Here is a 27,382-nt window from a genome sequence, read left to right as displayed (position 1 = left end):
ATGTTAGCACAGGGCCAATCTTCCTCAAAAAAAAAAAAATCCTCAGGGGAAATGTTTTCCTTTGATAAAAGGGATCATAATGAGAGAACATTGGACTCCTGGAGGCGGGCAGAAGATACTGGAAGGTGCAGGAAGGTGCAGAAAGAGGAGTTGAAGTCCCCCAAATAAACTTTATCTTCTTACAAATTTGCCCAGGGCCAATCCTACAGGAACCATTTTTCACTTCCTGTTACCAAACATCTAGGCGGATCTTTCCAACTTGACTAGTGCCCAACTTAAACACCTCGATGAAACCTGAGCTAGGAAAGTGAGGTCTGTCTCAGCGTTTGGGTTAATGATTTATTAAAACCACCTTAGCAGTTGTCGATGTGTAAACAGCTGGACCATTTTTGCTGAAACCTGGAGCTAGGGTATCAGGTTGAGCAAATATTTGATAAGCAGAGAAAGGTCCTCGTGTAGAAAGCACTTTCTAATATGTAAGTTGCCATTTGCTAGACCCAGTATGCACAGTCCTGGGAATTGGTATGTTTTCAGCATCTCCCCAAGTTTCTGCAGGCCAAGTCCGTCAACAGCAGGAGTCCCTGGATCCCTCTGTGCTGAATTAGGCCTTCTGTTTGTTAACCAAGGAAATGAGCTGAGAAGACTGCAGCTGCCTCTCAGCCAATAGTTCCCTCTTGCCCAGGCTAATAAGGCAGGGACAGAAGAGGTGTGGAAGTGTGCCGTGGAGGGAATGCCCCAATGCAGGCCAACAAGGCTGTAATTAGGGGATATTCTGATCTAGGAAATCATTTGGAAGAAGAAGGAATCAGTTGAGAAATAAGCCTTAACCGGAAGGGAGAGAAAGACAATTTTAATCCTTATTAAAAATCCCACAGCAGTTACCAAATAAAAATAATTCCCACAAACCCAGATAATAATAGTCACCAGCATTTAGTGAGTCCCTGCTTACACTGTGTCAGGTATGTGCTGGCTCCAGTAAGGTGAGTATTGTTATGACTGCTCAACAGATGAGAGCACTAAGGCTCAGAGAAGTTAAGTAACTTGCCTAAAGTGACACAGCCTCTAAATGATTAAGCGGGATCCAAACCCAGATCTGTCTGACTTAAAATCTGATTCCACTCTATCACACTGCCTATTAGGGAATAGAGAGAGAGGTGGTCTCACCACTATCAGGTGCTTACCTGCAGGTGACACAAGAGTCATTAGAAATGGTGGTGACAGTAGTAGTAGGAGAATTGTGCTGGCACTCTATAAAGCAGTGGTTTTTATTCTGCAGAAAGTAAATTCCCTGGAAATTTTATTTGCATGAATTCTGTATATTTTTCTTAGAGGAAATAGGTCTTTTTTTTTTTTTTATTTTTCCCCCAAAGCCCCAGCAGATAGTTGTCTGTCATAGCTGCACATCCTTCTAGTTGCTGTATGTGGGACGCGGCCCCAGCATGGCCAGAGGAGCGGTGCGTCAGTGCGCACCCGGGATCCGAACCCGGGCCGCCGGCAGCACAGTGCGCGCACTTAACCGCCAAGCCACGGGGCCGGCCCTGAAATAGGTCTTTTTTCAAATACTCAAGAGGATTTGTAATTCAAAAAAGGTGCAATCCATTGCTTTAAAGAGGGATTCGTTGAATTAGTTCTTGCCATCCAGGGATTCATAGGGTTAAAGCAGAACTAATGTAGATATAGGGAGAACATACAGAGAGAAGAATAAGTAAAATGATAGTTAATAACATTTTTCATTAGGTACAGGTCAAGGGTCAGAGATAGTCCTAGGATGCTTGGAGGGTGAGGGGAGTGGAAAGAACTTTATGTCTTAAGTGGAGTCAGAGGAAAGTATCACCTTATCTGTGTAGGATGGTTGCATGGAGAAAGGCCTTCATTATAGGCATATATTAAGAGAAAATTCAGAGGAAGAACTGGAATAAGTATGAAGGCACTGTCCTAGGTTTTCCTACATGTTGCTCCAACCCTTCTGGAGTAGAAAAACCACGCTCACAGTCAGGATTCTGAGGCACCTGGAAGATAGTGGGTTCCAGGGAACTTGTGTTGGTGGTTAACCTGCAAGATGCTCTTTCCAGCTGCCCGCCCTCCTTGCTGGTCCCTCGGCCAGTCCACTTCTCCAGGCCCTGCCCCACAGTGCGGGCCCTTCTCAGCAACACCAGGGAGAGGTGCAGAGGGGGTGTCTGAGCAGGGCTTTAGGGACTGGAAATGATGCCACCGAAGCAAAGGGAAGGGTGGGTATGCAGGATTTTCTACTTTCTGCAGTATCTGTATCGTGCCATACCCCAGGGTCTTGGGGGTCCTAGGGTCATGAGCAAGCGGTCAAGAGCTCTGCTTTCTTATGTAACTTCAAATATTTGTCCTCGCTTCCACAATTTAGAAAAAGGATCCTCCTCCTGCAAAGTGCGCCCCGCCTGCACAGACAAAGATTACTTCTACACTCACACGGCCTGTGATGCCAACGGAGAGGTGGGTAGCATGGTCTGGGGGCCCCTTTGCCCGCTCCTTGGGCTTTACCACATTGGAGTTCCAGCAGTCAGTGAAGCTGGCACCAGCGAAAACCTCACAGACCTCCGCAGGGACCCCGGGGCCAGTGGGGAGGCAAAAGGAGATGGCCTCATTCATTTTCAGGTCAGCAATTCGTTCTGCCGCATTTGTTCCACGGCTTATTCACATATGCTCTGTTTCAAAAAACCATTTCATTTTCTTTTGCTTGGTTTCTTCCATTTGCTCAGCCCCTCTGGGCAATGGCTGCCTTTCCACGCTCTCTGATTTCCTCATGGGACTCGCCAGACTTGTCCCGTCAGCGCAGCTTTTGTAGTATGGCGAAGGGAATGGATTCCTATTTCCTGGCTCACTGGAGAATGCCTGACTTGTTCAGTCTCTACCATTTCCCTCTTTCTCCCTGGGTTTCTGCCTCAGAAAGACTTTCCCTTGTAGTCTGCATGGTCATTGAGTCAGCAGGCATTTTTTGAGTATTAACTGTTACGCCAGACACTGTGCTCCAGCTGGGGAATGAGAGATGACTAAGACAGGCTCCTGCCCTCGGGGAGCTCACAGTCCTGAGTGGGAAGGTGGAGAGAGGAGAAAGAGGGGCCTGGCCAAGGCCGCAAGAAGGATGTGCAGGGCACCGGGGAACCCAGAAGGGGAGTGACCAGGACTGGGGGCCAGGGAAGGCCTCTCAGAGGAGGTCATTTGTTCATTTTAACGGTCAGTCACCGTGCTGGGCACTAGGTATACAGCAGGTAACAAAACCGAGGGAACATCTACTCTCATGGAGCTTCATTCTTGTTGAGGAGTGAGTGGAGAGAGAGACGAGATAAACAACAAATGGGTGTATAATATATCAGATGATCATAAGTGGTAGGAAGAAAAAAATAAAAGAAGATTAGGAGATGGACAATGACAGAGAGTGGGGAATGTTGTTTTAGAGAGGGTTAGGATGACCTCTCCGAGGAGGTGACATTTGAACAGAGATCTGAATGAGATGAGGGGGGAGCCATAGCACTTTCCAGGGAGAGGGCACAGTGGGTGTAGAGGAGACAGGCACATGCCTGGTGAGTTGGAGGAACAGCAGTAGGTGAGCAGGGATGGCTCAAGGGCACAAGTGGAGGGATCTGTCTTATATGAGACATTCTGGATGAACTGTCTGTATCCCTAAACCAGAGCCTCTCAAGAAGATAGAATTAGGAGTCGGGAAATCGGCATTCAGCACCAAGCCTATGTTTGGCTATTAGGATGCATAAATGTTAGCTGGCTGGACAGCTGGCTGAATTCTCCTTTTGCTAATTAAGCGTGGGATAAAGTCTGGTCCGTAACGGTCATTGTTTTTCATAGTCATCTCTTACTCCCCCTCGTTCTCAGGTTTGGAACATCATCCCTTCTCCAGCAGCCAAGCGAGAATGGCTATATATCTTGTCAGTTGCACCTTAGACTCAGTTCCGTAGTGTCTGATGTCTGCATGACCTTGTAAAAATTATTGTCATTTTCTTGGCCTCAGTTGACTCGCTAATTAAATGAGGATAATCCTGCTCCTCTTCTCCCTCCTGGGCATAACATGTGGCTGAACGTGGCTGTCTTTGCTTCCTTCTGCCCCACTCTTTCCCCTCCCAGCTGAGGCCAAAGCCTTCTAGATCTGTAGTGTGCTCTGATGCCTGTGAGCCTGCAGGTCTGCCCTCACCTGACCACCTCTGGGGCCTCTGGATGCTGGGTCGGGCCAGAGCCAGAGCTCCCACCTTCAGCCCAGCCAAGGCACAGCTCAGAGGAGGAGCCCTGAAGCATATATGGCTGAGGAGTAGATATGAATATGCGGCCGCCAGGAATGCCTCACAGAAGTCTCGCGCCTGAGGCCCACACTGGTTCTGTTTAGTCTCATGATTTCAGTTTGTCTGTCTCCTAAGCTGTATTTTAAAATCAAGGGACACACCTTGAGCTGACTCCTATGATTGCCCTTGTGGCCTTTGATGTGCCTCGGTGGTTTCTTAGGGACCAGGAGGGCCAATCCATTGGGGCTGCTGAATGTTCTGCTCCAAGAGACGGCCCAAGTCAGTCTTCCTGCTCCCTAGACTCTGCTCTCTATGAGACTCAAGGAGACAGGCTGGGTGAGATGAGGTCAGAGCACAAGCCTGGGGCTCTGACCTTTGGCTGCTCTTCACAGGGAGGAAGGCTGAGCTGAGCAGGGGGAGGAGGAGCCCCAGGGCTCACCATCAATGAAGGCAGCATGGGCCCTTTAAGACCTTGTCATTTCTGGGGCCAGCCTGGTGGTGCAGCGGTTAAGTGTGTGCACACACTGCTTTGGCAACCTGGGGTCTGCAGGTTCGGATCCTGGGTGCGCACTGATGCACCACTTGTCAAGCCATGCTGTGGCGGTGTCCCATATAAAGTAGAGGAAGATGGGCACGAATGTTAGCTCAGGGCCAATCTTTCTCAGCAAAAAAGAGGAGGATTGGCATCGGATGTTAGCTCAGGGCTGATCTTCCTCACAAAAAAAGACCTTGTCATTTCTTACCCTGAATTAAATGGACAAATGCCTTATTTATCCATCTTTTCACATGTATGATATGCTGCACAGATCACTTTCATCATCACCTCAGTGCAATTCACAAGAGCACCTTTTGTCTCTGACTTGACCCGGGGGCCACACAGGAAGCTTGGAGCTGCCCAACCTCACCCCTGACTCAGCAGGGGCCTCCTGCAGGTCATCTCCTCTTCATATCCAATGCCTCCATCCAAAGACTAAGGATAGCCCTAGTGAGTGACAAACACAATGCTTCTCTTGTCCACTGACCTGATGGCTGACTGTATCTCTTGACTTTTTTTCTTCAGCTTTATTGAGATAGAATTGACATGTAATACTGCGTAAGTTTAGGATGTACAATGTGTTGATTTGACACACTTATATATTGCAAAATGGTGACCACCATAGCGTTAGCTAACCCCTCCATCACATCATATAATTACCATTTCTTTTTTGTGGTGAGAACGTTTAAGATCTACTCTCTTAGCAACTCTCAAGTATATAATACTGTATTATTAACTATAATCACCATGCTGTACTTTAGATCCCCAGAACTTATTGGTCTTATAACCAGACGTTTGTACCCTTTGACCAGCCTTGTTCCTCTTGCCTCGATGTCCCAGAGAACATAGCGTCACCCACGCGTGGATTGTTATTATGTGATTGCTGCCCTTGCTAGACGAGGAGCTTCCTGAGGGCAGGGGCCATGTCTCATTCATCTCTGAGTCACCAGGTCTGGCACATAGATGTCGTAGGCTTTCTATAAATGTCTACTGAATAAAAGAAAAAACAAAGGAAACACTTGGAAGACAAATGGGGATACCCCAGCCACTCCCTCTTTCCCCAGGGGTTATGTAAGCCACCTCTGCTCCCTGCCTTTTTGTGTTCTGGGATTTTCACCAGCTGCTTTTCCTGTGACCTTGGTAGCAATAAGATTCTACACTGGAATCAGAGATTTTTCTGGAGACTGCTGGTCCCCCAGTTTCCTCTGTCACACAAGTCCTCCTTAGGTTTGTCCCTCTTCATCCCATCAACATTCATTTGGCTGATATTTATCAAGCACAACCATGTGCCAGGCACTGGGCTACAGTGCTTGGGCTACATCAGTAATCGAAACAAAGTTTCCCACCCTGGTGGAGCTTTCATTAGAGCCCAGAATCACCCCCCCACACCCCCCCCACCCCCGCTGCCACTCTCAAGGTAAATTCCAAAGATGTGCTAAATCCCACATGGGTTGAGCTGTTCTTTTTTTTTTTTTTGGTGAGGAAGATCAGCCCTGAGCTAACATCCGATGCCAATCCTCCTCCTTTTTGCTGAGGAAGATCGACCCTGGGCTAACATCCGTGCTCATCTTCCTCTGCTTTATATGGGACACCGCCACAGCACAGCTTGACAAGCAGTGCATCGGTGCGCGCCCAGGATCCGAACCTGCGAACCCCAGGACGCCGAAGCGGAGCACGCGCACTTAACTGCTGTGCCACGGGGCCGGCCCCGGGCTGAGCTGTTCTTAATCCATTTCTGCAGACGCAGCTCATGTACAAATGGGCCCAGCCGAAAATCTGTGGTGAGGATCTCGAGGGGGCGGTGAAGCTGCCTGCCTCTGGCGTGAAGACCCGCTGCCCACCGTGCAACCCAGGCTTCTTCAAAACCAACAACAGCACCTGCGAGCCCTGCCCTTATGGCTCTTACTCCAATGGCTCTGGTAACCCCTTTACTGCCCTGTTCTCTGCGTCACATCCATTCCCACATCACCCACCTGGGCGGGCCACGTGGGCACTCAGAGTGGTCAGCTGAATGAGGACTCTGTCCTTCCGAGGGAGGCAGTAAGGGCCAGGCCACCTTTGAGGACTAACTTCAGGAGATAAGAGGTCAGGGGGGTGGTGCTGTCTGTAGGTCAGAGTCACACCTGCCTTCCTCCCCATTCCAACTGTGAATGTGACTCAGGCCTGAAGGTACCCAGTCCTCACACCAGAGGCTTCCAGCACGTGGCAGGGATGCTACCTGGAAGGTCTGGGGAGCTGGGGTGGCCAGTTTGACACAATCAGAACTTGTAAGCCATGCTGCAAAAGGAGTTGGAGGATTTGTGTACCTATTAATATGAATGCATTTACTGATAATAATGTGACAAATAAAATGAACTATATGTATCAGACTAGAAGATACATTTAAGTTTCGAAATGAAAAATTTGGTGGGCAAGGATACCTGGAATATTGGAATGAAGGGTCAGTGTTTATGTTTTGAGTTTGTTAAATACATTGTCAGAATGTTTTTGAGCCAACTCAACATAACCATGCAATGGTGCTCAACTCCTCCCTTGTTTGGCTGCCCGCTACTGTTGCTCCTTGTCTGTGCGACAGCAGCTCCAGTGAGGGTGGCTGCAGCCTTCCTGCTGAATGCGAGCATCTTGTGGTTCCCCCAGATTGTAGCCACTGCCCAGCTGGGACTGAACCTGCTGTGGGGTTCGAATACAAATGGTGGAACACGCTGCCCACGAACATGGAAACGACTGTTCTCAGTGGGATCAACTTTGAGTACAAGGGCATGACAGGTAATTGCCTCTCCCCTTACCATGAGCTGTCAGCTCCCTGCACTCCCACAGGAGCTCTTCCAACTTCCCATTTCTTCATAATATTGATGTCTGGAGGAGAATGAGCTAATCATGCCACACACTCCCTTGAAAGTTCCATTCCTCATGGACCTATATTCTGCCAAACCTTAGTTTTAGAGACAGAAACGAACTAGAAACAACGTGCACACACTCCAAAAGTCTTGCTCTGAGAGCTTCAGGGTCTTTGACCAAAGCAGCAGGATAGGTAACATGGTTCGTGTTCGGCGGTGGTTCTGGACGCCTCCAGGACAGTGTTATCTCCCTCTTCCAGACTGTCATTTGGGTACACTTTTGCCCTGCATCTGAGACCACTAGAGTGTTAACTCTCCCCTCTCCTTTTCCAGGTTGGGAGGTGGCTGGTGACCACATTTATACAGCTGTTGGGGCCTCAGACAATGACTTCATGATTCTCACTCTGGTTGTGCCAGGATTTAGGTGAGGAATACAAAGCTAAGGGGAAGCTCACGCCACCGTGGCCACATCCAAATCCCACAGAGCTTGGAATATTGTGGAGGGAGGGCTTCTGGCATGCTGAAGTACCAGTTCAGAAGAGGAGCACACAGGGCCGGCTCCGTGGCTTGGCGGTTAGGTGCGCGCGCTCTGATGCTGGCGGCCCGGGTTCGGATCCCAGGCGCGCCCCGAGGCACCACATCTCCGTCCAACCCGAGGCCGAGTCCCGCGTACAGCGACTAGAAGGATGTGAACCTACGACATACAGCTATCTGCTGGGGCTTTGGGGGGAAAAAATGAATAAATAAAATCTTTAAAAAAAGAAGAGGAGCACAGGAATGGTCTGACAAAGTTCCCCTGAGTGCCAACACAGGTTCTTAGTTGCTGCCCATGCTGATTTACCTACTGCTCTCTCATCCTTCCAGCTTCTCGCATCAATTGGCTGAGTGCTACTCGAATTCTTCCTCCTCACAGCATCAGATAAGATAAAATCGGGCCAGAGGTGCTCATAGACAGTTCTTCTTTATTTGGGGCAAGAAGAGTGGAGGGATTGCTCTTATTGTCACATTTATCCCCATATCCCAAGAAGACTTAGGACAACAAGCAATTTGTTTGCCATTAAAAAAAAATACTACAGACAGTGTGGTACAGTGGAAAGAACACTGGACTGGAAGACAGGGCTTTGTGAACTTGGGAAAGTCTCCGTGCCCCTATAGGCTTTCATTTGTAAAACAAGGGGGATTCAGAGTCTGTGATTTTGGACTAACTCAGGTTACAAGGATTCTTCCAGCACATTGGTTAGCACAACTGTATAGACAGGAGCTGGGAACTGGAAGTCCTCAGAATTCGAGCAAATGGCCAAAGTCAAAAGAAAAGCCATAAATGGATTTCCAAAGCCAAAGTGAACTCTTCTGCTGTATGCGCTTTAAAGATGAGGGGCAACCTCTGAATGGGCTTCCCTATTGCCAGTCTGGCTTCTCCATTCCCTCCTTCAAGCCCCATCCTTTCCTTCCCTGGCACCGTGCTTAGCCCACAGTAGTCACTCAAAAGGTATTAGTTTCCCTTCCCCTGATTTACATTACTCAGAGCTGAGCAGATATATCCCATGTTTTCGAGGTGAGCAAACCTTTTAGGCTTTTGGGGGGTAACATTTCCAAAAGTACTTTTCAATTTGCAAATCTGATTGCAGTAGTAAAGCACTTCCCCACCCCACTCATCCCCACCCCCCATCTCCACCCATTTGTGCACGGCTCTCTCTTTCCCAAAAGAATGACCAGCCTGAGAACTTTGCTGAAGAAATTACAAGTTGAAATATCTGCTCATTTGACCCAGGCAAAACCCCCACTATCCCGGAGAGCGAGCTGCAAGTGAATGCAGACAACTTACACCTGATGACAGTGGGGCTTCTTGAAACTTAACGAGCATATGCATTACCTTGGAACCGTGTTAATGTGCAGATGCTGGTTCAGTGGGTCTGGGGACCACACTCTGCTAGCAAGGCTATATGGCATTTTACAAAGCACTTCCACATCTGTTATGCCTTTGGGTCTCACCACGATGATGGGAAGTAAATAAGAAAGATATGATCACCTTCATTTTACAGATGAGGGAACTACAGTTCGGCTAGGTCAAGTCACATAGATAGGGTGGCAGAATTGGACTTAATCTATGCTCTTTCCAACATACTCAGAACTTAATCCTGTCCCCCAGCAGACACTTGGCTGCTGTCTGGGCTCTTCAGTAAGCACCACCTGGCCTCTGGAACTGACTTTTAATTTCTGCCCCCACAGACCTCCACAGTCGGTGATGGCAGACACAGAGAATAAAGAAGTGGCAAGGATCACATTTGTCTTTGAGACCATCTGTTCTGTGAACTGCGAGCTCTACTTCATGGTGGTGTGTTTTCCTTTCTTTGCCCACTTTGGGGCTTCTAAGGACTATTGGGAGGGTTGGCTCCCTCTGCCCCATTGGTGCATCAATATAACTGACACCCTGTTGACAGTGTTTTCACAGAGGAAGGGCCCAGACTATCTATCAGGGACTTCACAGTTTAACATGGGTCTGACCAACTGTGATGGCCCCCAGGATGGCAGTGGTGTGGGCACCCTCTCCCCTACCAGCCACCCAGCCATTGTGCCTTCTTCACTTTTTTGTCTTGCATTCAGGGCGTGAATTCCAGGACCAACACTCCCGTGGAGACGTGGAAAGGTTCCAAAGGCAAACAGTCCTACACCTACATCATTGAGGAGAATTCAACCATGAGCTTCACCTGGGCCTTCCAGAGGACCACTTTTCATGACATAGTAAGCTCTTCCCCTTCCTCAGACCCCTAGCTCCTAGAAGAGACCTCTGAACCAGGGAGGATTCCTAGCATTCACTGAAGTATGAGTTTGAGGTTCAGAATCCAAGGGTTCGAAGGATCCTATGGAGTCAAGCAGAGAACTGCCTATTCTAGCCCCCTGAGGAGCATCCAGCCTTGTCCAAATGACTTCCTGGGGAAAGATGACACTGTAAGCTCCTTAAATTATCAGTCCCTCCTCAGCAGCCTCTGAGGACATGCGTGGTGCCGGTCCTGGTATACTCTGTTTAGCCCTATTGTTTGTTTTTTGTGTGTGAGGAAGATCGGCCCTGAGCTAACATCTGCCAATCCTCCTCTTTTTTGCCGAGGAAGATTGGCCCTGGGCTAACATCGGTGCCCATCTTCCTCCACTTTATATGGGACACCGCCACAGCATGGCTCGACAAACAGTGCGTCGGTCCGTGCCTGGGATCCGAACCAGGGAACCCCGGGCTGCTGCAGCAGAGCGTGTGCACTTAACCACTTGTGCCACCGGGCCAGCCCCCCTATTGTTATTTTTAATAATAATAACTCTGGTTTTATTTTCTTAACTCAAAGTAATGCAGGTTCATTGCAGAAAACTTAGAAGATAGAAAAAAGCAAAAAGAAGAAGTAAAATGTCCCGTAATCCTACTACCCAGAGATAACCCAGTTAACATCTAGAGTATCTCCTATACAGTCTTTATTTCTCTATAAATATATTTTTTTTCTTTTATAAGGAAGAGACCTGCTTTTTTCAAATGAGTATCTACTGCATATTTCCCCCATGGTACTTAATATTTTTATATATCGTTTTAAGCGGTTCAGTCTTGTTTTAAAATGACACAAAATATACATAAAGAGTTACTGTTAAGTGAGTAAAAAGAATAGGATGCTTCTAAGATTTGTCTCAAGTATCATAGAATAAGAAAGATTGTCACACTTTACCATTTCCAGAGAATTCAATTGCTGCTGTTGTCTCAGGCCTCCGCCCGCTCTCCTCTTGTTTCCTTGTTTCCAGGGTAGAAAGTACACTAATGATGTTGCCAAGATCTACTCCATCAACGTCACCAATGTCATGGATGGAGTGGCCTCCTACTGCCATCCTTGTGCCCTGGAAGCCTCCGATATGGGCTCCTCCTGCACCTCTTGTCCTGCTGGCTACTACATTGATCGGGATTCGGGAACCTGCCACTCCTGTCCCCCTGACACAATCCTGAAAGCCCACCAGCCTTATGGCATCCAGGCCTGCATGCCGTGTGGTCCAGGGACCAAGAGTAATGAGGTGCCAACAGCTGGCCATGCATCCTAACCTTGGTCCTCTGGTTGGGCCACCTCAGAGGATATGGGTCCTGGGTGGGGTTCTTGAGGGGCTGCTACCCAAGGACTCCCCGTAGCATACTCCCAGGTTGGAGTCCTGGGAATATGCTATCCAGGTTGTGACCATGGATAGTGAGTTCTTAGCTGTAGCAGTTGGTTTTCAGGGTCTAGGCCTCAGTCATGGACAAGTCTCATCTTTAGGAGATAGGTCAGGGAGATCTGTGACCCTCTGGTCCAGACGGTTATTTGGCATCTGTGCAGAGACCTGAAGGGAAGGAATAGTGGGACCTGTGGCCCTAATTCAGCCTACTTCAATCCAGCCTGTTATCATGGGAATTTGCCCCCTCTTCTTTGGAACAGTAACCCCCCTTTCCTGAGACATGTGGTTAATTGGCATTAATACCTTCTTTTTTTTATTTTATTTATTTATTTATTTATTTTCCCCCCAAAGCCCCAGTAGATAGTTGTATATCATAGTTGCACATCCTTCTAGTTGCTGTATGTGGGGTGCGGCCTCAGCATGGCCGGAGAAGCGGTGCGTCGGTGCGCGCCCGGGATCCGAACCTGGGCCGCCCAGCAGCAGAGCGCGCGCACTTAACCCCTAAGCCACGGGGCCGGCCCTCCTTCTATCCAGTGGTTTTCCTCTAAAGTGGAACAGTGCTATTTCCCCCATGTACTTTCTGAGTCCAAGAAAGTACTATGACTAAAAGCTCTTAGTTATTCATTAATGCTTTTAAGTGAACTTGTATTTTACTGATCACAACCACGTGGACATACATCTGTAAGGCATTATTTATACAATCTGCAGACATTGTTCAGTCTAGCTGTGCAAAAATTCTGCAGACCCCGGCAACCTCTTTTGGGCACCCTGGACTTTTGCCACAAACTTCCTCCCTGGGGCTCCATCTGCTGCTGTGGGAGGGAATGACAGTTGTGTGAGGCTGCTGCTGAAGGGGACCTAAGAGGGAGCCAGGAAGGGGCTTGTGGGAAATAAAGCCCCTTTTGAGGTTCAGTTCCTACAGAGAACCTGGGAAGGAGGAAGCAGGGTTCAGAGAGTTTCAAATGGGGGTAGGGGGTAGTCTGGTAGTTTTAAATGGGGGGCAAGGCTGGTAGTTTCTCTTCTGCCATCCTGGACACCCTTCTTCCAATTAGCACCTCGCTGTCTTCTGCTTGAAAGTAAGGAGGGCTATATTGTGTCTTGAGAGAGTTCTAGAATCTAGGCATAGGGACAAGGCTATAGAATCAGACCAGACTACCTGCTGAAAAACAATAGGTTTGGGTTTGCACATCATATATGTGCTAATAATTGAATGGCAAGATGTACACAAACCCCACCAGCCCCTCCCTGTTCCACTTCTTTTCATGCCCACCCCCAATCCTTACTTCCTCTTCTCTCACCCTACTTGGGCTGGACGGAGTTGGGGAGAGTGACTGCCACTCTCCGCCGGGGTCTCCTCAGCTACTGGAGCAGCCGGCCTGACGGTCCCTTTCCCCTCAGATCCACTCTCTGTGTTACAACGACTGCACCTTCTCAGTCAGCACTCCAAGCAGGACTTTCAACTACAACTTCCTGGCTTTGGCGGATACCGTCTCTCTGGCTGGAGCGCCAAGCTTCACCTCCAAAGGGCTGAAATATTTCCATCACTTCACCTTCGGTCTCTGTGGAAACCAGGTAAGGCGTGCAAGTGCTGAGCACCGGGAGGGGTCGCCAGGGGATCCGAGGCCAGAGAGGACACGGGGGAACAGCTGGAGGACCTCCGGGCCACAGGGGATTGAGAAGCCTCAAAGCTTTTTAAATGATTATTGTTCTCCCTGAGGACTTTTTCCTCTAAAATTAAATCATTTCAATTATAAACATTTAGGAAATTAAAAGTGTTTAAAATAAGGTGTTCATTTACTCCTACCTGACCTTTATTCCTTCAAAATAAGGATATAAAAACTACGCAAGAGGAAGATTTCTTTTTTCCTTCAAAAAGCAGTCTTCACTAATCACGGCGCTTGTCGTGTGTTTTCTGGAGGCTGGATGAAATAAACTGTTCTTAGTTCATGTATCTACATGTATCTTTGCTGATAGTACAAATGAAGGAAAGTAACATGAAAGGCTTTATAAGATAAGGAAAGAATGTTACCATCAGCCACTTCACGCTGCTACAAATGTTTTGGGTCCAAAATTGAAAGGTAGAAATGGAAAGGGCAGTCACACCACTACTGCACTTGACTAAATTACAAACACGCCAGAATTAGCAGTCAGAAAGTTACTTTTAAATGTTACACAATATGGGGCCGGCCCGGTGGCCGGTAGCGGTTAAGTGCGCACACCGCTGCTGGCGGCTGGGCGCACACCGAGGTACCGCTTGTCAGGCCATGCTGTGGCGGCGTCCCATATAAAGTGAAGGAAGATGGGCACAGATGTTAACCCAGGGCCAGTCTTCCTCAGCAAAAAGAGGAAGATTGGCATGGATGTTAGCTCAGGGCTGATCTTCCTCACACAAAAAAAATAAAGTAAGTAAATAAATAAAAAATAAATGTTACAAAATAAAGAGCATCTTGAGCATTTATTCTGTGACTTTGTGTGGAAATGAGGCCTTTACACCACACAGCTTCTACCCATCTAATGCAGCCTGCAAAAAAGTTGATTTGTGTTTATACAGAGAACATGTCAAGAAATAAACTAATCTAGGAAAGATTAGAGATAGATGTCTCTATCTTGTTTTTATTTTTTATTTTATTATTTTTTTTTCTTTTTTTTTTTTTGAGGAAGATCAGCCCTGAGCTAACATCCATGCTAATCCTCCTCTTTTTGCTGAGGAAGACCGCCTCTGAGCTAACATCTATTGCCAATCCTCCTCCTTTTTTTCTTCCCCAAAGCCCCAGCAGATAGCTGTATGTCATAGTTGCACATCCTTCTAGTTGCTGTATGTGGGACACGGCCTCAGCATGGCCGGAGAAGCGGTGCGTTGGTGCGCGCCCAGGATCCGAACCTGGGCCACCAGTAGTGCAGCGCATGCGCTTAACCGCTACGCCATGGGGCCAGCCCATCTATCTTGTTTTTAAAAGTCTTTGAAGAAGTTAAAATAAAGCCTCAGAAGTGATGGTGATAACTCAGGAATTGAGACTGATGAAAGCAAGCCCCATGTTGCAAAAGTTTCATTCAGTGAGTGGGGAGAGAGATGAAGATGGGGAATTTCAAGAGTTTGTGTCTTTTCTTTTTGCTTTGCTCCTTTCTTTTCAGAAATGCCTACTGTGTACTGTCACACTATGGACCTTCAGTTCAAAGACAAAATAACTCTTTGTTTTATTATGATGTGAAGGTTTCTTCCTGTTCTCATGTTCTTTATTTCTTAAAATCTAGAAATTACAATCTAAAATAAACTGAGGTACCAGATTTAGCAATTTAGCTCCATTTGTAATAAAATTTATGACATTGAAAATCCTATATTTTAAATCTTAGTCCACTTACAATATTGAACAAATGATTTTATATTAGCAAACATGTTATATATTGATATTCCATAAACATTTTTGAAGGACCAATATCTCAATATTTCTTCTATTATGAAATCTTGAGGAAGAAGGAGTCTCAATTCCTGCTGTCTTCCAGAGTTCTGTACAGTGTGGGTTGTTAAAGACTGGAGGAGAAGGAAACTTTCTTCTCTTGATAAAATTTTTTTTAATGGAATAGGTTCCAATTGGTCCTAAGATATCCTACCCCAAGGCAGGGAAGGGGCTGGCTATGGGGTCTGTTTTAACCCCTGAGAGTCTCCGTCTGTAAAGTGCTTCCAAGACAAGCATGGTAGAATCACAGCACCAAGGGAGACACAGAAGGGGAATATGAACCAGGCCAGACGTTCAAAGAAATTTCATGGGGTCAGTTACATATTTCAGTATCGGCCTAGAAGACTAGGATAAGGAAGTCCCTTAACCTATGGGCTGGTAGATTAGATCTCCAAATGCCACCATCACAACCTGCTCATGTAGGGCTCCCAGGTGACTCCAAGGAAACAAAAAGACTGAGGATCTCTGGGCCAGAGTTCCAGAAACTAGGACACCTAGGTCTTATTCTTAGCTATTCTTTTTTTTTAACCTGTCTTGTAATTAGAACTGGGATGAATCATTCCACTGCAACATATCATTGGAAGGTTGAAGTTTTGGATGTGAAAAACTATTCCCTGTTCCCTTTTGGGAGTTCTTCTGTGACCACTCACTCCTTCCCACTTCTTCCTTCCCACATCCCCCTGCCCAGGGTAAGAAAATGGCCGTGTGCACCGACAATGTCACTGACCTCCGGATTCCTGAGGGTGAGTCAGGTTTCTCCAAGTCCATCACAGCCTACATCTGCCAGGCGGTCATCATTCCCCCAGAGGTGACAGGCTACAAGGCCAGGGTGTCCTCGCAGCCTGTCAGCCTCGCTGATCGACTTATCGGTGAGTAACCCAGCTGCTCCAGCCTGTTTGAGCTTGTATGTGTGTACGAGAGAGTGAGGCTACCAGGCTCCCAGGTAAAAGGCCCCAGATGAGGGGCCCAACCTCTTGACCTCTGTTTTCTATTCCATCCTGGGTACCAAGTGCCCCTGGGGTCTCTGACAGACCTTTGGTTCACCCTTCCATGAGCCACCTGGGCATGTGATGAGATGAAGGAAGGTTGTATGTGGACTGGTATTAAAAGAATTGAAGTGATTGCCAGTGAATGCTGCTAGTAGGAACTAATTAGGAGCTCTAATTTGGCAGGGGTGACAACAGATATGACTCTGGATGGAATCACCTCCCCAGCTGACCTTTTCCACCCGGAGTCCTTGGGAATACCGGACGTGATCTTCTTTTATAGGTGAAGATGAGAGGCCAGGCTAATGCGAGTGAAACCTAGGGCTCCTCCACAATTTCTGCTGCATCCCTCCCTCTCTAGCCACCTATACTTATCAAGCCAGAACACAACCAAGGTCTAGCAGATCTGCCCAGCAATGACAGCTAAAGGCTGGGAGTTCCCTGATCCCAGCTGCTTGGGTAGTACTGGGGCAGGTCTGCCCCTGGAGGCAGGGAGAAATATGGTCTGTGGCCGACTTCCCTTCCCGCCCAAGGAGACTCCAGTGTTATATACATGCTAACCTTTCCTAGACCAGTGCATTTCCCCTTGACCAGATCTCCCTGATCCCCACTCTGTCCATGTATAAACCAAGGCCTATGCACTCTTGTGTGTCAGGCTAGAGCCCAAGTCCTGACTTCCCCAGCAAGGGAATCATTCATTCCATGTTGACTTCACTTAGTGGCTCTCCAATGGCACAGATGACTGACTCATTCCCCCTGGGGCTGGCTTTCTCTGCAGGTCCAATGATGTGACCCAGTCCTGCAGTTCTGGGAGATCAACCACCATCCGCATCAGATGCAGTCCACTAAAATCTGTCCCTGGAAGTCTGTCGCTGCCAAGGTAAAGGGATGTAACAAAGTCTCCCTTCCTTGGACTCATTCCAATCCCAAGAGCCAAAGATTACTGAAAAAGAGCAAAAGAGAAAACAGTGTGAGATCCATCAGTGAGCTCTTAGGGACACAGTTATGGCTCCAAACCCTCAATCTTCAGATGTCAAGAATGAGGCAGCAGGAATAGTCAAAGCTACCTTCACATTCCCAGACCATTACAGGGGCAGCTGCACAGCAAAGTGGCTAACTGCTGGGGCAGAGAGCCAGATTTCATTAACCTCCTCCACTTACTAGCTATGTTATCATGGATACATTTCTTATCTTCTCTATTTCTTATCTTATCTCTTCTTTTTTCTTATCTATAAATTCAGATAATAATAAGTTCTCTCAGAGAACTTATTGAAAGGATAAATGAGACAATGAGACTTGAGGACTTCTCAGGGTGTCTGGCATGTACTTGCTATTATTAGGATTGGTAAAGGTTTAGGGACTCCTAGGACTCTCTCCACAACTAAAAGACCCAAGTCTGAGTTTAATAGCTGAGTGCACTAAATCGAGAATTCCCAAACTAATTTTATTTCAGTACCCCTCCCCCCACCTCCTTTTTTTTCCCCCACATAACACCCACTAACATCATGAGGGGCACTGGTATCTTGAGGAAGATGGGCTGGGAGATGCAGCTCCTGAACAACAACTGATCGGGGAGATGGGGAGCAAAGCAGGACAGTCTGACCCAGCAGTGGTGTCAAAATGTAAAATCATTGTTTGTGTTGTAAACATCACAGTAAAGTACATAACAGATATCCATGACCTGAAGTCCATTCCTGAACCCCACCCCCGGGAAGATGCATCAAAATGGCTTTGGCAAAGTGTCACATGTCAATGGGGAGAACAGGAGCCTTTGAGGGCTTGGTTGGGCAGCCATGCTAGAGCTCAGACACCTTACATTAGCTCTCATCTGATGTCAGCAGAAGCAAACGGGCAGAGGGTGGGGAGCCTGGTGGAGGTTGGAAAGGCCTCTTATCATCAGGGAAATTGGAGAGTGAAGCCTGTGTTAAAGACTAGATGGAAGGATCCTGGTGGAGCTAACAGTTTGGCAAGGAGAAGATGGATCAGGCAAGCTATGAGATGACAGGATTCCAACCAGATCTTCCCCTCCGGTCCAGCAAGTGAGCACTCAGGTCTCCTTTCTGCTTTGCCAGAACATGCTCTGATGGGACCTGTGATGGCTGTAACTTCCACTTCCTGTGGGAGAGTGTGGCCGCTTGCCCGCTCTGCTCGGCTGCTGACTACCACACTATCGTCAGCAGCTGTGTGGCTGGGATCCAGGTAGGTTTCTCTGCTTGGGGATTTCCCAGGAGAGAAAGGAATGTGATCTCTGAGTTCCTTGTTTTTCTCCCCAACAGAAGACTACTTACGTGTGGCGAGAACCAAAGCTATGCACAGGTGGCATCTCCCTGCCTGAGCAGAGAGTCACCATCTGCAAAACGATAGATTTCTGGCTGAAAGTAGGCATCTCTGCAGGCACCTGTACTGCCATCCTGCTCACCGTCTTGACCTGTTACTTTTGGAAAAAGAATCAAAAGTACACGATGGGGTATTGGAGTTTGGGGAGGGACAGGGTGGGATCACTGAGCCAGGAGGAGGACATCTGAGAGTATAAATTCATGGGGCTTTTCTCTGGAGTTGGCCACAGACCCCGTGACTCTGGCCACTTGTTGAGCCACTTATCCAGTGTATGCCTTGGTTATCCTGCCTGCTGAACAGGGATGGTACCACATGGCAGTCTACAAATGGCTGTTAGATTCTCAAAAGAAAAGCAAAGAGTATCCTTGATTTGTTATTATTAATAATAATAATAATGACTTTACAATTCCAATATTTCTATTAAGCTTTGAGATCACAGAAACAGCCAGCTTTAAGGAAACAAGATCACTGACCCAAGAGCCAAGATTCCTTGGCTCTATGCCCAGCCCAACACCCTTTTGCTATGCTTCAGTTTCTAGCCATGGTATGGGAATATCTGTTTATAGCCCAGCCTCTCTCCCTCTTTTCCTCTTTTTTTTTTTTTTTTCCTGAGGACGATTTGCCCTGAGCTAACATCTGTTGCCAATCTTCCTTTTTTTGCTTGAGGAAGATTCGCCCTGAGCTAATATCTATGCCAATCTTCCTTTATTTTGTATATGGGTTGCCACCACAGCATGGCCGCTGGGGCTGGCCCCTTGTTTTCCTCTTATTCCACACTTTGGTGTCTTGTCTTTCCCATTCCCTGTTTCACAGACTAGAGTACAAGTACTCCAAGCTGGTGATGAATGCCACCCTCAAGGACTGTGACCTGCCAGCAGCCGACAGCTGTGCCATTATGGAAGGCGAGGACGTGGAGGATGACCTCATCTTTACCAGCAAGAAGTCACTCTTTGGGAAGATCAAATCGTTTACCTCCAAGGTAGGAAGCCTGGCCAGTGCACTGAGGTCAGCCTGGAGGGCTGGCGAAGACACCAGTCCTAGGACCCTGAATGGCCTCACACTGTTCAGGGACCACTACTCTGCTCCCCACCCTCCAGACTATTCTGTCCCCCCACCCTGAAAATCCTGGCTTCTGCCCTCTGTATTTCCACACCAATACTCTTTCCCCTGGGGCCCAGGGCTGCTCTTGACCAGGCTCCTTCTCTCCCAACATGCACTCCAGTTGATGGACTGTTTGGGCCTTTTAACTTCCAGAAGGAGTACTGAACCAACCATGTTGTAAGAATCATTTCCCTTTTTTTTTGGAGGGAGGGGATGAGGTGATCTGTAGGTTCAACTTCTGATAGAAGTGAGGCTCTCTTTTGACCACTGGAGGGTGCCATCCCCCAGATGTCTGGGCCCCATCCTTTAGGGGCTGAGTCATAGCTAAGTCTAAGGCGTTCAACACTGAGCAATTCTGAGCTGGGAGAGTTGGCTCTGTGTAGGTGGGTGAGTGAGTATGAAGCTCATGAATGCAATACAGACATCACTGTCGCTGGCCATGGGGCCAGCAAAGAGCATCCAAGCAGCTCCTCCAGGGCCACAGCCCTCCACAGCCCCTCTCTGCCAGCACCCACACCTCACTGCCACCCTGAACCAGTTCATCCAAACAGGTGTGGGTGGGGAGGAAGGTAAGAGGGAGGAGAGGACTGAGGGATGGTGAGGAAAGGAAGGCAGGTAGGTGCTTAGATGGCTGAATCTCATTCCCTTGGTGCTGACCTAGCAGGGTGACTCCCTTGCCCTCCTTAGACCTTGATTTTTTTTACCTATGGGAGAACAATTCACCCTGGGACCCTCAAGTCTTGGCATCAGCAAAGATGCAAAGCAGGGGTTTTAAAGATTTTTCTTATCCTCCGACTGACTGAAGGGAGCAAGAAGAATAGAGGGTATCTTATGTCTGTGTTTCCACAAAGCCACTGAGAGCAGGAATTCCATAAGGGTTCCTTCTGTCACCTATTCTCCATTTCTGTCCTTTGTTCCCCACGCTTGCCCCTGTGCAGCGGCCAGCTCCTGTCACCATCTCTCTTTCAGAGGACTCCTGACGGATTTGACTCGGTGCCACTGAAGACATCCTCAGGAGGCCCAGACATGGACCTGTGAGAGGCACCCTGCCTCGCCTGCCTCCTCACCTTGGCACAACACCTTGCAAGCCTGTGGCGATTTGGGTGCCAGCTTCCTGCAACACGCACTGCTGGAAATCTCTTCATTGTGGCCTTATCAGAAGTTTGAATTTCAGATTTTTGTTTTTTTATAGAGTACCCAAACTCTCCTTTCTGCTTGCCTCAAACCTGCCAAATACACCCACACTTTGTTTGTATATTACTCCCTTGCTTGATTCTTGTTTCTCAAAATTGTTCAGCTACCGGAGCCATAGCTTCATCTGCTCGTAATTCTTACAACTCTGGAATGAAAATATTTCTCTCTTCCTAAATATAGAAACTACTTCCTCTGTCCTCTTATTGAAGGGCAGAGCAGCTGGGAGTTTCTCTGATCAAATGCCCTCAGCTCATGATCTCTCTAGGAGAGAGGCTGGGTGAGGAGGGTCTTGGCGTCCCCTGGGGGACCATCTTCATGGCAGCCTGGATTCATCTCTCCTGGATAACCAGCTCAAACTGAGTGTAATGGATAGGCCGAGGGCCAGCTGAGTAAGGCCTGAGTAAGAAAAGGCTTGATAAGCATAAAGAAAGGCAGTAAGGAAGCTTTTATTTTGTTTCATTTTTTAAACTAGGCCGTTCATTCCCTTTTCTTAAGTAAGTGATAAATATTCCCCTGGAGCCAAAGGAAAAAGTTCATCAAGAAAAAGCCCAAAGCCCTAGTGGAGCTCTCCTCCTCATTTTCTTTGTTTCTTTTTTTTCACCTCCCACTATCTCCCTGTGACACTAAAGGGAACCAAGTAAGCCCCAAACTCTGATGTTCTAATGTCATTCTCTACCTGCTTTTACACACAGAGATGACAAACCCTGCCAGTAAGGAAAATTCCCCATCCTTGAGTCCCCATTCTTAGAGGCTTGGGCCATGTCACGGAACAGGGGTGTCATATTTTTGTGTGTGTGTGTGTGAGGAAGATCAGCCCTGAGCTAACATCCGTGCCAATCCTCCTCCTTTTTGCTGAGGAAGACTGGCCCTGAGCCAACATCCGTGCCTATCTTCCTCCACTTTACGTGGGACGCCACCACAGCATGGCCTGACAAGCGGTGCGTTGGTGCGCGCCCAGGATCCGAACCCGGGCCGCCAGCAGTGGAGAGTGCACACCCAACCACTATGCCACGGTGCCAGCCTTGGGGGTGTCATATTTTGAAAGAACACAAGGAGGCCAAAGTTTTAATGGGGCCTTACTAGGGATCCAGCCCACAATGGGATGGACCTGAGGTGGCCGTGATGTCTGCTTCTAAGCTTACCTCACCTGCTCAGCCACAGAATAAACAGCTTCTAGGCTGGCCAAAAAACGAATTGACTCCCAGCCCATAACCCAGCAGCAGAATCAGATCAGGCTTCAAGGAGGAAAGACTAGGGGAGTGAACAAGGTGTTCACCAAATTGGGACACTTTGCACTGTCAAGCCCCTGTCCTTCCCTTTTTCCTGTTCTCATTTCCTTTGTGTGCTAAAAAGTAAAAAGACTTCTGGCCCCAATTTCTGGCAGCACCCTTTTGAAAGGTGAGTAAAGCGAGTGTCCTCTGTGCCCATTTTCTCCACTTTTACACCAGATATAATCGATGAACTTTAAGTAACTAGAACAGTAAAACCAAAGCGAGAGTTTAAATTCTCTTTTTCTTTCAACTACTGGCAATTCTCCCTCACTATCTGCCTAGAATGACTATCTCGTGGTCAAGGGCCCAGTGGCCCATGGTTTTAGCCTGTCTCCCTTCTCAAACGGCCATTTGGTGACCAGATGGTAGGTATAGAATGGAGATGGCATTTCTAAGTGGTTTGTCTGCCACAAAATGGTTTGCTGATCTGATTAGCAATTGCTGCCCTGGCAATGGTCTTGTAAAAGGGTCAGGGAGAACTGGAGCCCTGCTGTGACTTCTGGCCAACAACAGATCACTGCAGGCAGGCAGTCCCTCTGGTTCAATAAATCTAGAAGATTTTCTTTGATATCCGAATTCTCTCTCCTCATGTGGGAGTCAGGCTCTCAGAACCTGTGGCCATGTGGGAATTCCTCCCAACGGATGCAGATAGTGAGCTCGTGAGCTCCAGTCTGAAATTTCCTGTAGTCTCAGCAACACCTTGGGTATCTGCTTTCCCACTGAATAACTTTCTTTTGTGACAAAGGCCACAGAAGGTCCTTAGACTATTCTGGAAGGAGTAGGAGAAAGTACATACCCTGTTGACTTTATTCTGACATCTTAAAACTGAATGTCCCCAGAGCAACCTCAAACTCCAATAATACTTGAAGGATTTCCCTTTTACTGTCCCTTAGTGTACCAACTTCTACAGATCTTCCCCGTGTCCGGCCAGGAACTCCTGTGTTATGCTATCAGGGTCACCTGTTGCTCCTTTAGCAACTTAGACACACGTTAGATATTTTTTAACAGCTCTATTAGAGAGAGATAATTCACATCCTATACAATTTGCTCATTTTATTTTATTTTTTTATTTCTTTCTTTTTGTGAGGAAGATTAGCCCTGAGCTAACATCCATTGCCAATCCTCCTCTTTTTGCTGAGGAAGATTGGCCGTGGGCTAACATCCGTGCCCATCTTCCTCTACTTTATATGTGGGACGCCTGCCACAGCATGGCTTGATAAGTGGTGCATAGGTCCGTGCCCAGGATCCAAACCTGAGAACCCTGGGCAACCAAAGCAGAGCACATGAACCCAACCACTACACTACTGGGCTGGCCTCAATTTGCTCATTTTAAATGTACAATTTGGGCCGGCCTCGTGGCTTAGCGGTTAAGTGCACGCGCTCCGCTACTGGCGGCCCGGCTTCGGATCCCGGGCACGCACCGACCCACCGCTTCTCCGGCCATGCTGAGGCCGTGTCCCACATACAGCAACTAGAAGGATGTGCAACTATGACATACAACTATCTACTGGGGCTTTGGGGGGAAAAAAATAAATAAATAAAAATTATAAAAAAAAAATAAATGTACAATTCAGTGGATTTTAGTGTATTCACAGAATTGTGCATCCATCACTATAATCAATTTTAGAACAGTCATATGTTAGGTTTTATATTGGAAAAGCCTTTAGCCCTTAAACTTAGGCTATGGTGGTTTGCACAAGCTACTGGGGGAGGAAGTGTGGGCTCAGTAGATAAACTATTTAAATCCCATTTGTTTACCTAGAGTCCTAGGACACACAAATAACTCTCATCATGTAGGCGCCACCTGTGCTTGGCTGGGAATACAAATGAAGATTGTGGTGTTTTCAAGGACCAGGGGATTTCTTAGGCCAACAAAGCTTTTTTTTTTTTTGTCTGACTTTACATTAAAGATAAGACTGACTATATTTATACAACAGAGACTGTAATGGATTTTTCAGCTTTGTGAAACCAAAATTTTGTCTCATCAAGACTGATCCGATTTCCTTTTTACTCTGTATTCCAAGAGCAGTTAGGGGATGGGAACTGCATGTCACATTTTTTTGTGTGTGAAATAAAAACATACCTTTCGAGTTGTTTTCCTTGAACATGGGTTGGGTGGCTGGATGGGTGAGTGAGAAATGATAAGTGTCTTTGAAGCTTAAACCGAAGACGAGAAGGATTCTGGAACCCCAGAGTGACAGAAAACAGCATACTTTGGAGCAATATGGACCTAGGCTAGAAGCCTCTTACCACCTGAGGAATCAGCCAACAACCAAAGCCTCAGTTTCCACAATAATAAAATGCATCTAATGATACCTTACCTCCCAAGATTGGGTGAGGATCAAAAGAGATACATAAAATCTTAGCATGACAGTTCCCTTCCCTTCCAGTTCAGTTGTCTTTCGGGTGGCATTGAGGCCAGCCACATAACAGTGTGTCCACAAATACAAGTAAAATTAGCTTCTTTGATGAAGTGGATCATTATAGACTACACGTGGATAAAATCCTAGGGAACATTAAGGACCGAGCTTTTGCCAGAGTAGTTGGATCTTCCTGCTTCAGTGCTTTCCTTCACTTGATCCCCTGAAAAGAATTCCCCTCAGCTGGCTGGTTGTGACATCTGTTTTGACTAGGTGGTACCTGGGTTGTAAGGGCGGTTAAATATTTTAAATATCACTCCTGCATATAGGATAAAACCTAAACTCTTAAGGAGGAAAGCAGGAAAGGAAACTCAGATTAATGTGGCTTCTCTATGTACCAAGCCTGCACTAGGTGCTTTCGCAGCATTGCCCACTAGTTCTCAGAACGGCCCTGGAGGCGGGTCCTATCCCCATTATAATAGAAGAAGAAACTGCGCTTCCCACAGATTTAGTAATGTGGCATACAAAGTCCCTAATAGCCCACCCTTACACTCTAATCACACTGAACTTTTGACTGTACTTCAATCATAAGCTCTTTCATGTTTCCCCGCCTTGGCATATGCCTCTGACTCTGCACCCCGCGTTTCACCAGACAGACCCCTACCAAGCCTTCAAAGTCACCTCACTGTGAAAGCTTCCCTGGCTCACCCGCTGGAGATACAACAGTGAAGAGACAATGACATGGGAGCACTGCAGTTCACTTAACATGAATTCAGCCATATACTGCGCAGTGTCCCAATGCATCAAAGCAACAGATGTGACCAAGCTTGAAACTGTGGGGGGAAATGTGTGGATGATTTTAACGGTTTCCCAATTACCGACAAAGAAGGGAAATGCATTGTCAGGTGACCAGGCAAGAAGATACTAATGACTTGGTCTAAACCTTAAAGAAGGCATTTAATTAATCAAGAACCACAGAGCAACAATGGCTATTGAAGAGACAGAGAAATTGAGGTAGGGCTGCAAATACAAAACTTTATGAATAAATGAAGAGCTATTCAAGCAGTATTTGGAATAAAAACTAATTCCACTTTAGTGCTGAAGTTAACAATCCCACATAAAACGCCGTTCTCTGTAAGATGTGGTAGGAGAATTGACACTTCACTCCAATTCTAACAGAGGGAGAGGCAGGATCAAAGTACCCCCAGGTCCTGGCAGCTTTCCCTGACCCATGCTATTTTTAAATGGTTCTTCCTTGGTTGCCCAAAGACAGCAACATCAACTTCCTTTGTTATTGTGTCTCTGATAGAAGGGTGTGGGCCCCCGAGAGCTGGAGGTTGGGTTGTCAGTTCCTCCTGAAACAGTATGTTAAATGCTGCCGTACTGTGGGAAACTAGAAGGGTGCTGAACCAATCTGGGAGTAGGGGTACAGAGGGTATCAGAGAAGGCTTCTAGGGGGAGGAGGAATTAACCAGTTTGGAGGAACAGGGGAGGGAAAGGGAGTTCCACAGAGAGAGAGCTTATACAAAGGCTCAGAGGCAAGGGAGGGGAGCTACAAGTAGCTCGGGATGCGGAGTGTGAGAGGGATGCCGAGAGATAAACAGGGAACATGTTAGAGAAGCTGGTAGGGGGGCAGATCATGAAGGACTTTGCAAGCTATGTTTGGACATTCTCCTGAGGCCAACAGGTAGCTGCTGAAGACTTCTAGCAGAGGAATGAGAGGATAGAGCTTGCATGTCAAACACTGAGAAATCCAACTCCAAACCCAAGACAAAGAGAGGAATGCAAAGAGGTGTTAAAGCGAGGCCCCAGAGAGCCCTCCCACATCAGCCAGCTCTGAACTGGCGAAAACTGAGGATGGCCTCTATGGCTGGGTGCCCTGCCTTCTTTTCTTGCTCCCTTTCTGTAGGTTCCCTCTGGGCTGCCCGCTACCTGCCCAGGACCCCCAAGGCAGTATCTCACCTAGGATTCTGCTCCCTGATCCTGCAACAAGCTTCTAACCCCTCAGCTTACTCCTTGCAACTCACTTACCCAACAGGATGTAATAAGACCTACCATGTGTAAGGCCCTGGGCAGGTCCTATGGAGATAAAGATGCAGATATCCAGCGGTCTCTGCCCTATGAGAAAAAGCCACATTTTCTAGCCAAGTTCCTCAAGGCCCTGTTTTCTGCTAAGGAATGCTAACAAAAGGACAAGCCCAAAGAGACTATTTTAGACACTTAACCAGTATTCAGGTTTTGGTTCCACTGCTTAACCTCCCTGGGCTTCAGTTTCCTCATACAGAAGATAAAGGGGTTGGCCTAGCTGTTGTCTAGTTGGGGGTCCTTGAACCCCTGAGTCCTCAGATGCAGCACTCAAGAGCTATTCTCAGTATCAAAGCCTAACAGAAATCACACATCCAAAAGTGGTATATGGCCTCACACCATCACTTCATAACTAAAGTATGATGTTGATTTGTTTTTGTGTTAGCTTCTGGCAGGAATTACTCAGCGTACTAACACTGGTTATTTCGTGCTAATCAGAAATGCTAGTTGGCAGCTATGTATGTCTGATTAATAAGAAGGGAAAATGAGTTATTGTTTTTTAAATCATGTTTGTAGGACAAAAATATTTTAAAACATGGGGGACAAGGTGATGAAAAGATTAAGAATTATTAGGCTAGCAGATAGCTAAGATTCACCTCCAGCTCTAAAAATCCCATGATTCTAAGCTGATAAATGAAGTATGCTGTTACATTAATTTGTTACACTTATCAGCTAACATGAGCATTTTAAAGGAAGATGTCTGTAATCTGATGATAAGACTAATGGTGAAAATTCCTAAGAAAATTTGGAGAGGCCAGAATTTTAAGGTCATGCTTCCAATTATAC

At 47.2% G+C, this 27,382-nt stretch overlaps 1 protein-coding gene across 2 annotated transcripts in view; it reads left to right on the top strand.

Moving 5' to 3' along the window:
* ELAPOR1 (endosome-lysosome associated apoptosis and autophagy regulator 1) overlaps positions 1-20,946 on the top strand; it is a 71,927-nt gene extending 50,981 nt beyond the window's left edge. The window contains exons 8-23 of one of the 2 annotated variants that reach the window (XM_014780080.2): positions 2,375-2,463; positions 6,536-6,713; positions 7,432-7,560; positions 7,965-8,055; positions 9,861-9,966; positions 10,236-10,373; positions 11,409-11,672; positions 13,206-13,379; positions 15,951-16,131; positions 16,435-16,531; positions 17,027-17,128; positions 18,321-18,447; positions 18,525-18,703; positions 19,399-19,564; positions 19,808-19,863; positions 20,625-20,946. In XM_014780080.2, coding sequence (XP_014635566.1) covers positions 2,375-2,463; positions 6,536-6,713; positions 7,432-7,560; positions 7,965-8,055; positions 9,861-9,966; positions 10,236-10,373; positions 11,409-11,672; positions 13,206-13,379; positions 15,951-16,131; positions 16,435-16,531; positions 17,027-17,128; positions 18,321-18,447; positions 18,525-18,703; positions 19,399-19,564; positions 19,808-19,863; positions 20,625-20,724 — 2,177 coding nt within the window. In that variant the 3' untranslated portion in view covers positions 20,725-20,946. The remainder of the gene's footprint in view (positions 1-2,374; positions 2,464-6,535; positions 6,714-7,431; positions 7,561-7,964; positions 8,056-9,860; positions 9,967-10,235; positions 10,374-11,408; positions 11,673-13,205; positions 13,380-15,950; positions 16,132-16,434; positions 16,532-17,026; positions 17,129-18,320; positions 18,448-18,524; positions 18,704-19,398; positions 19,565-19,807; positions 19,864-20,624) is intronic. The other variant, XM_004420734.3, reaches the window with a different exon arrangement.
* The last annotated feature ends 6,436 nt before the right edge of the window (positions 20,947-27,382 follow it).

This window comes from Ceratotherium simum, chromosome 2, assembly GCF_057802395.1.
Source record: "Ceratotherium simum simum isolate JZ-2026a chromosome 2, ASM5780239v1, whole genome shotgun sequence".
NCBI classification, from domain to species: domain Eukaryota; kingdom Metazoa; phylum Chordata; class Mammalia; order Perissodactyla; family Rhinocerotidae; genus Ceratotherium; species Ceratotherium simum.
This window is presented reverse-complemented; position numbering and strand designations above follow the sequence as displayed.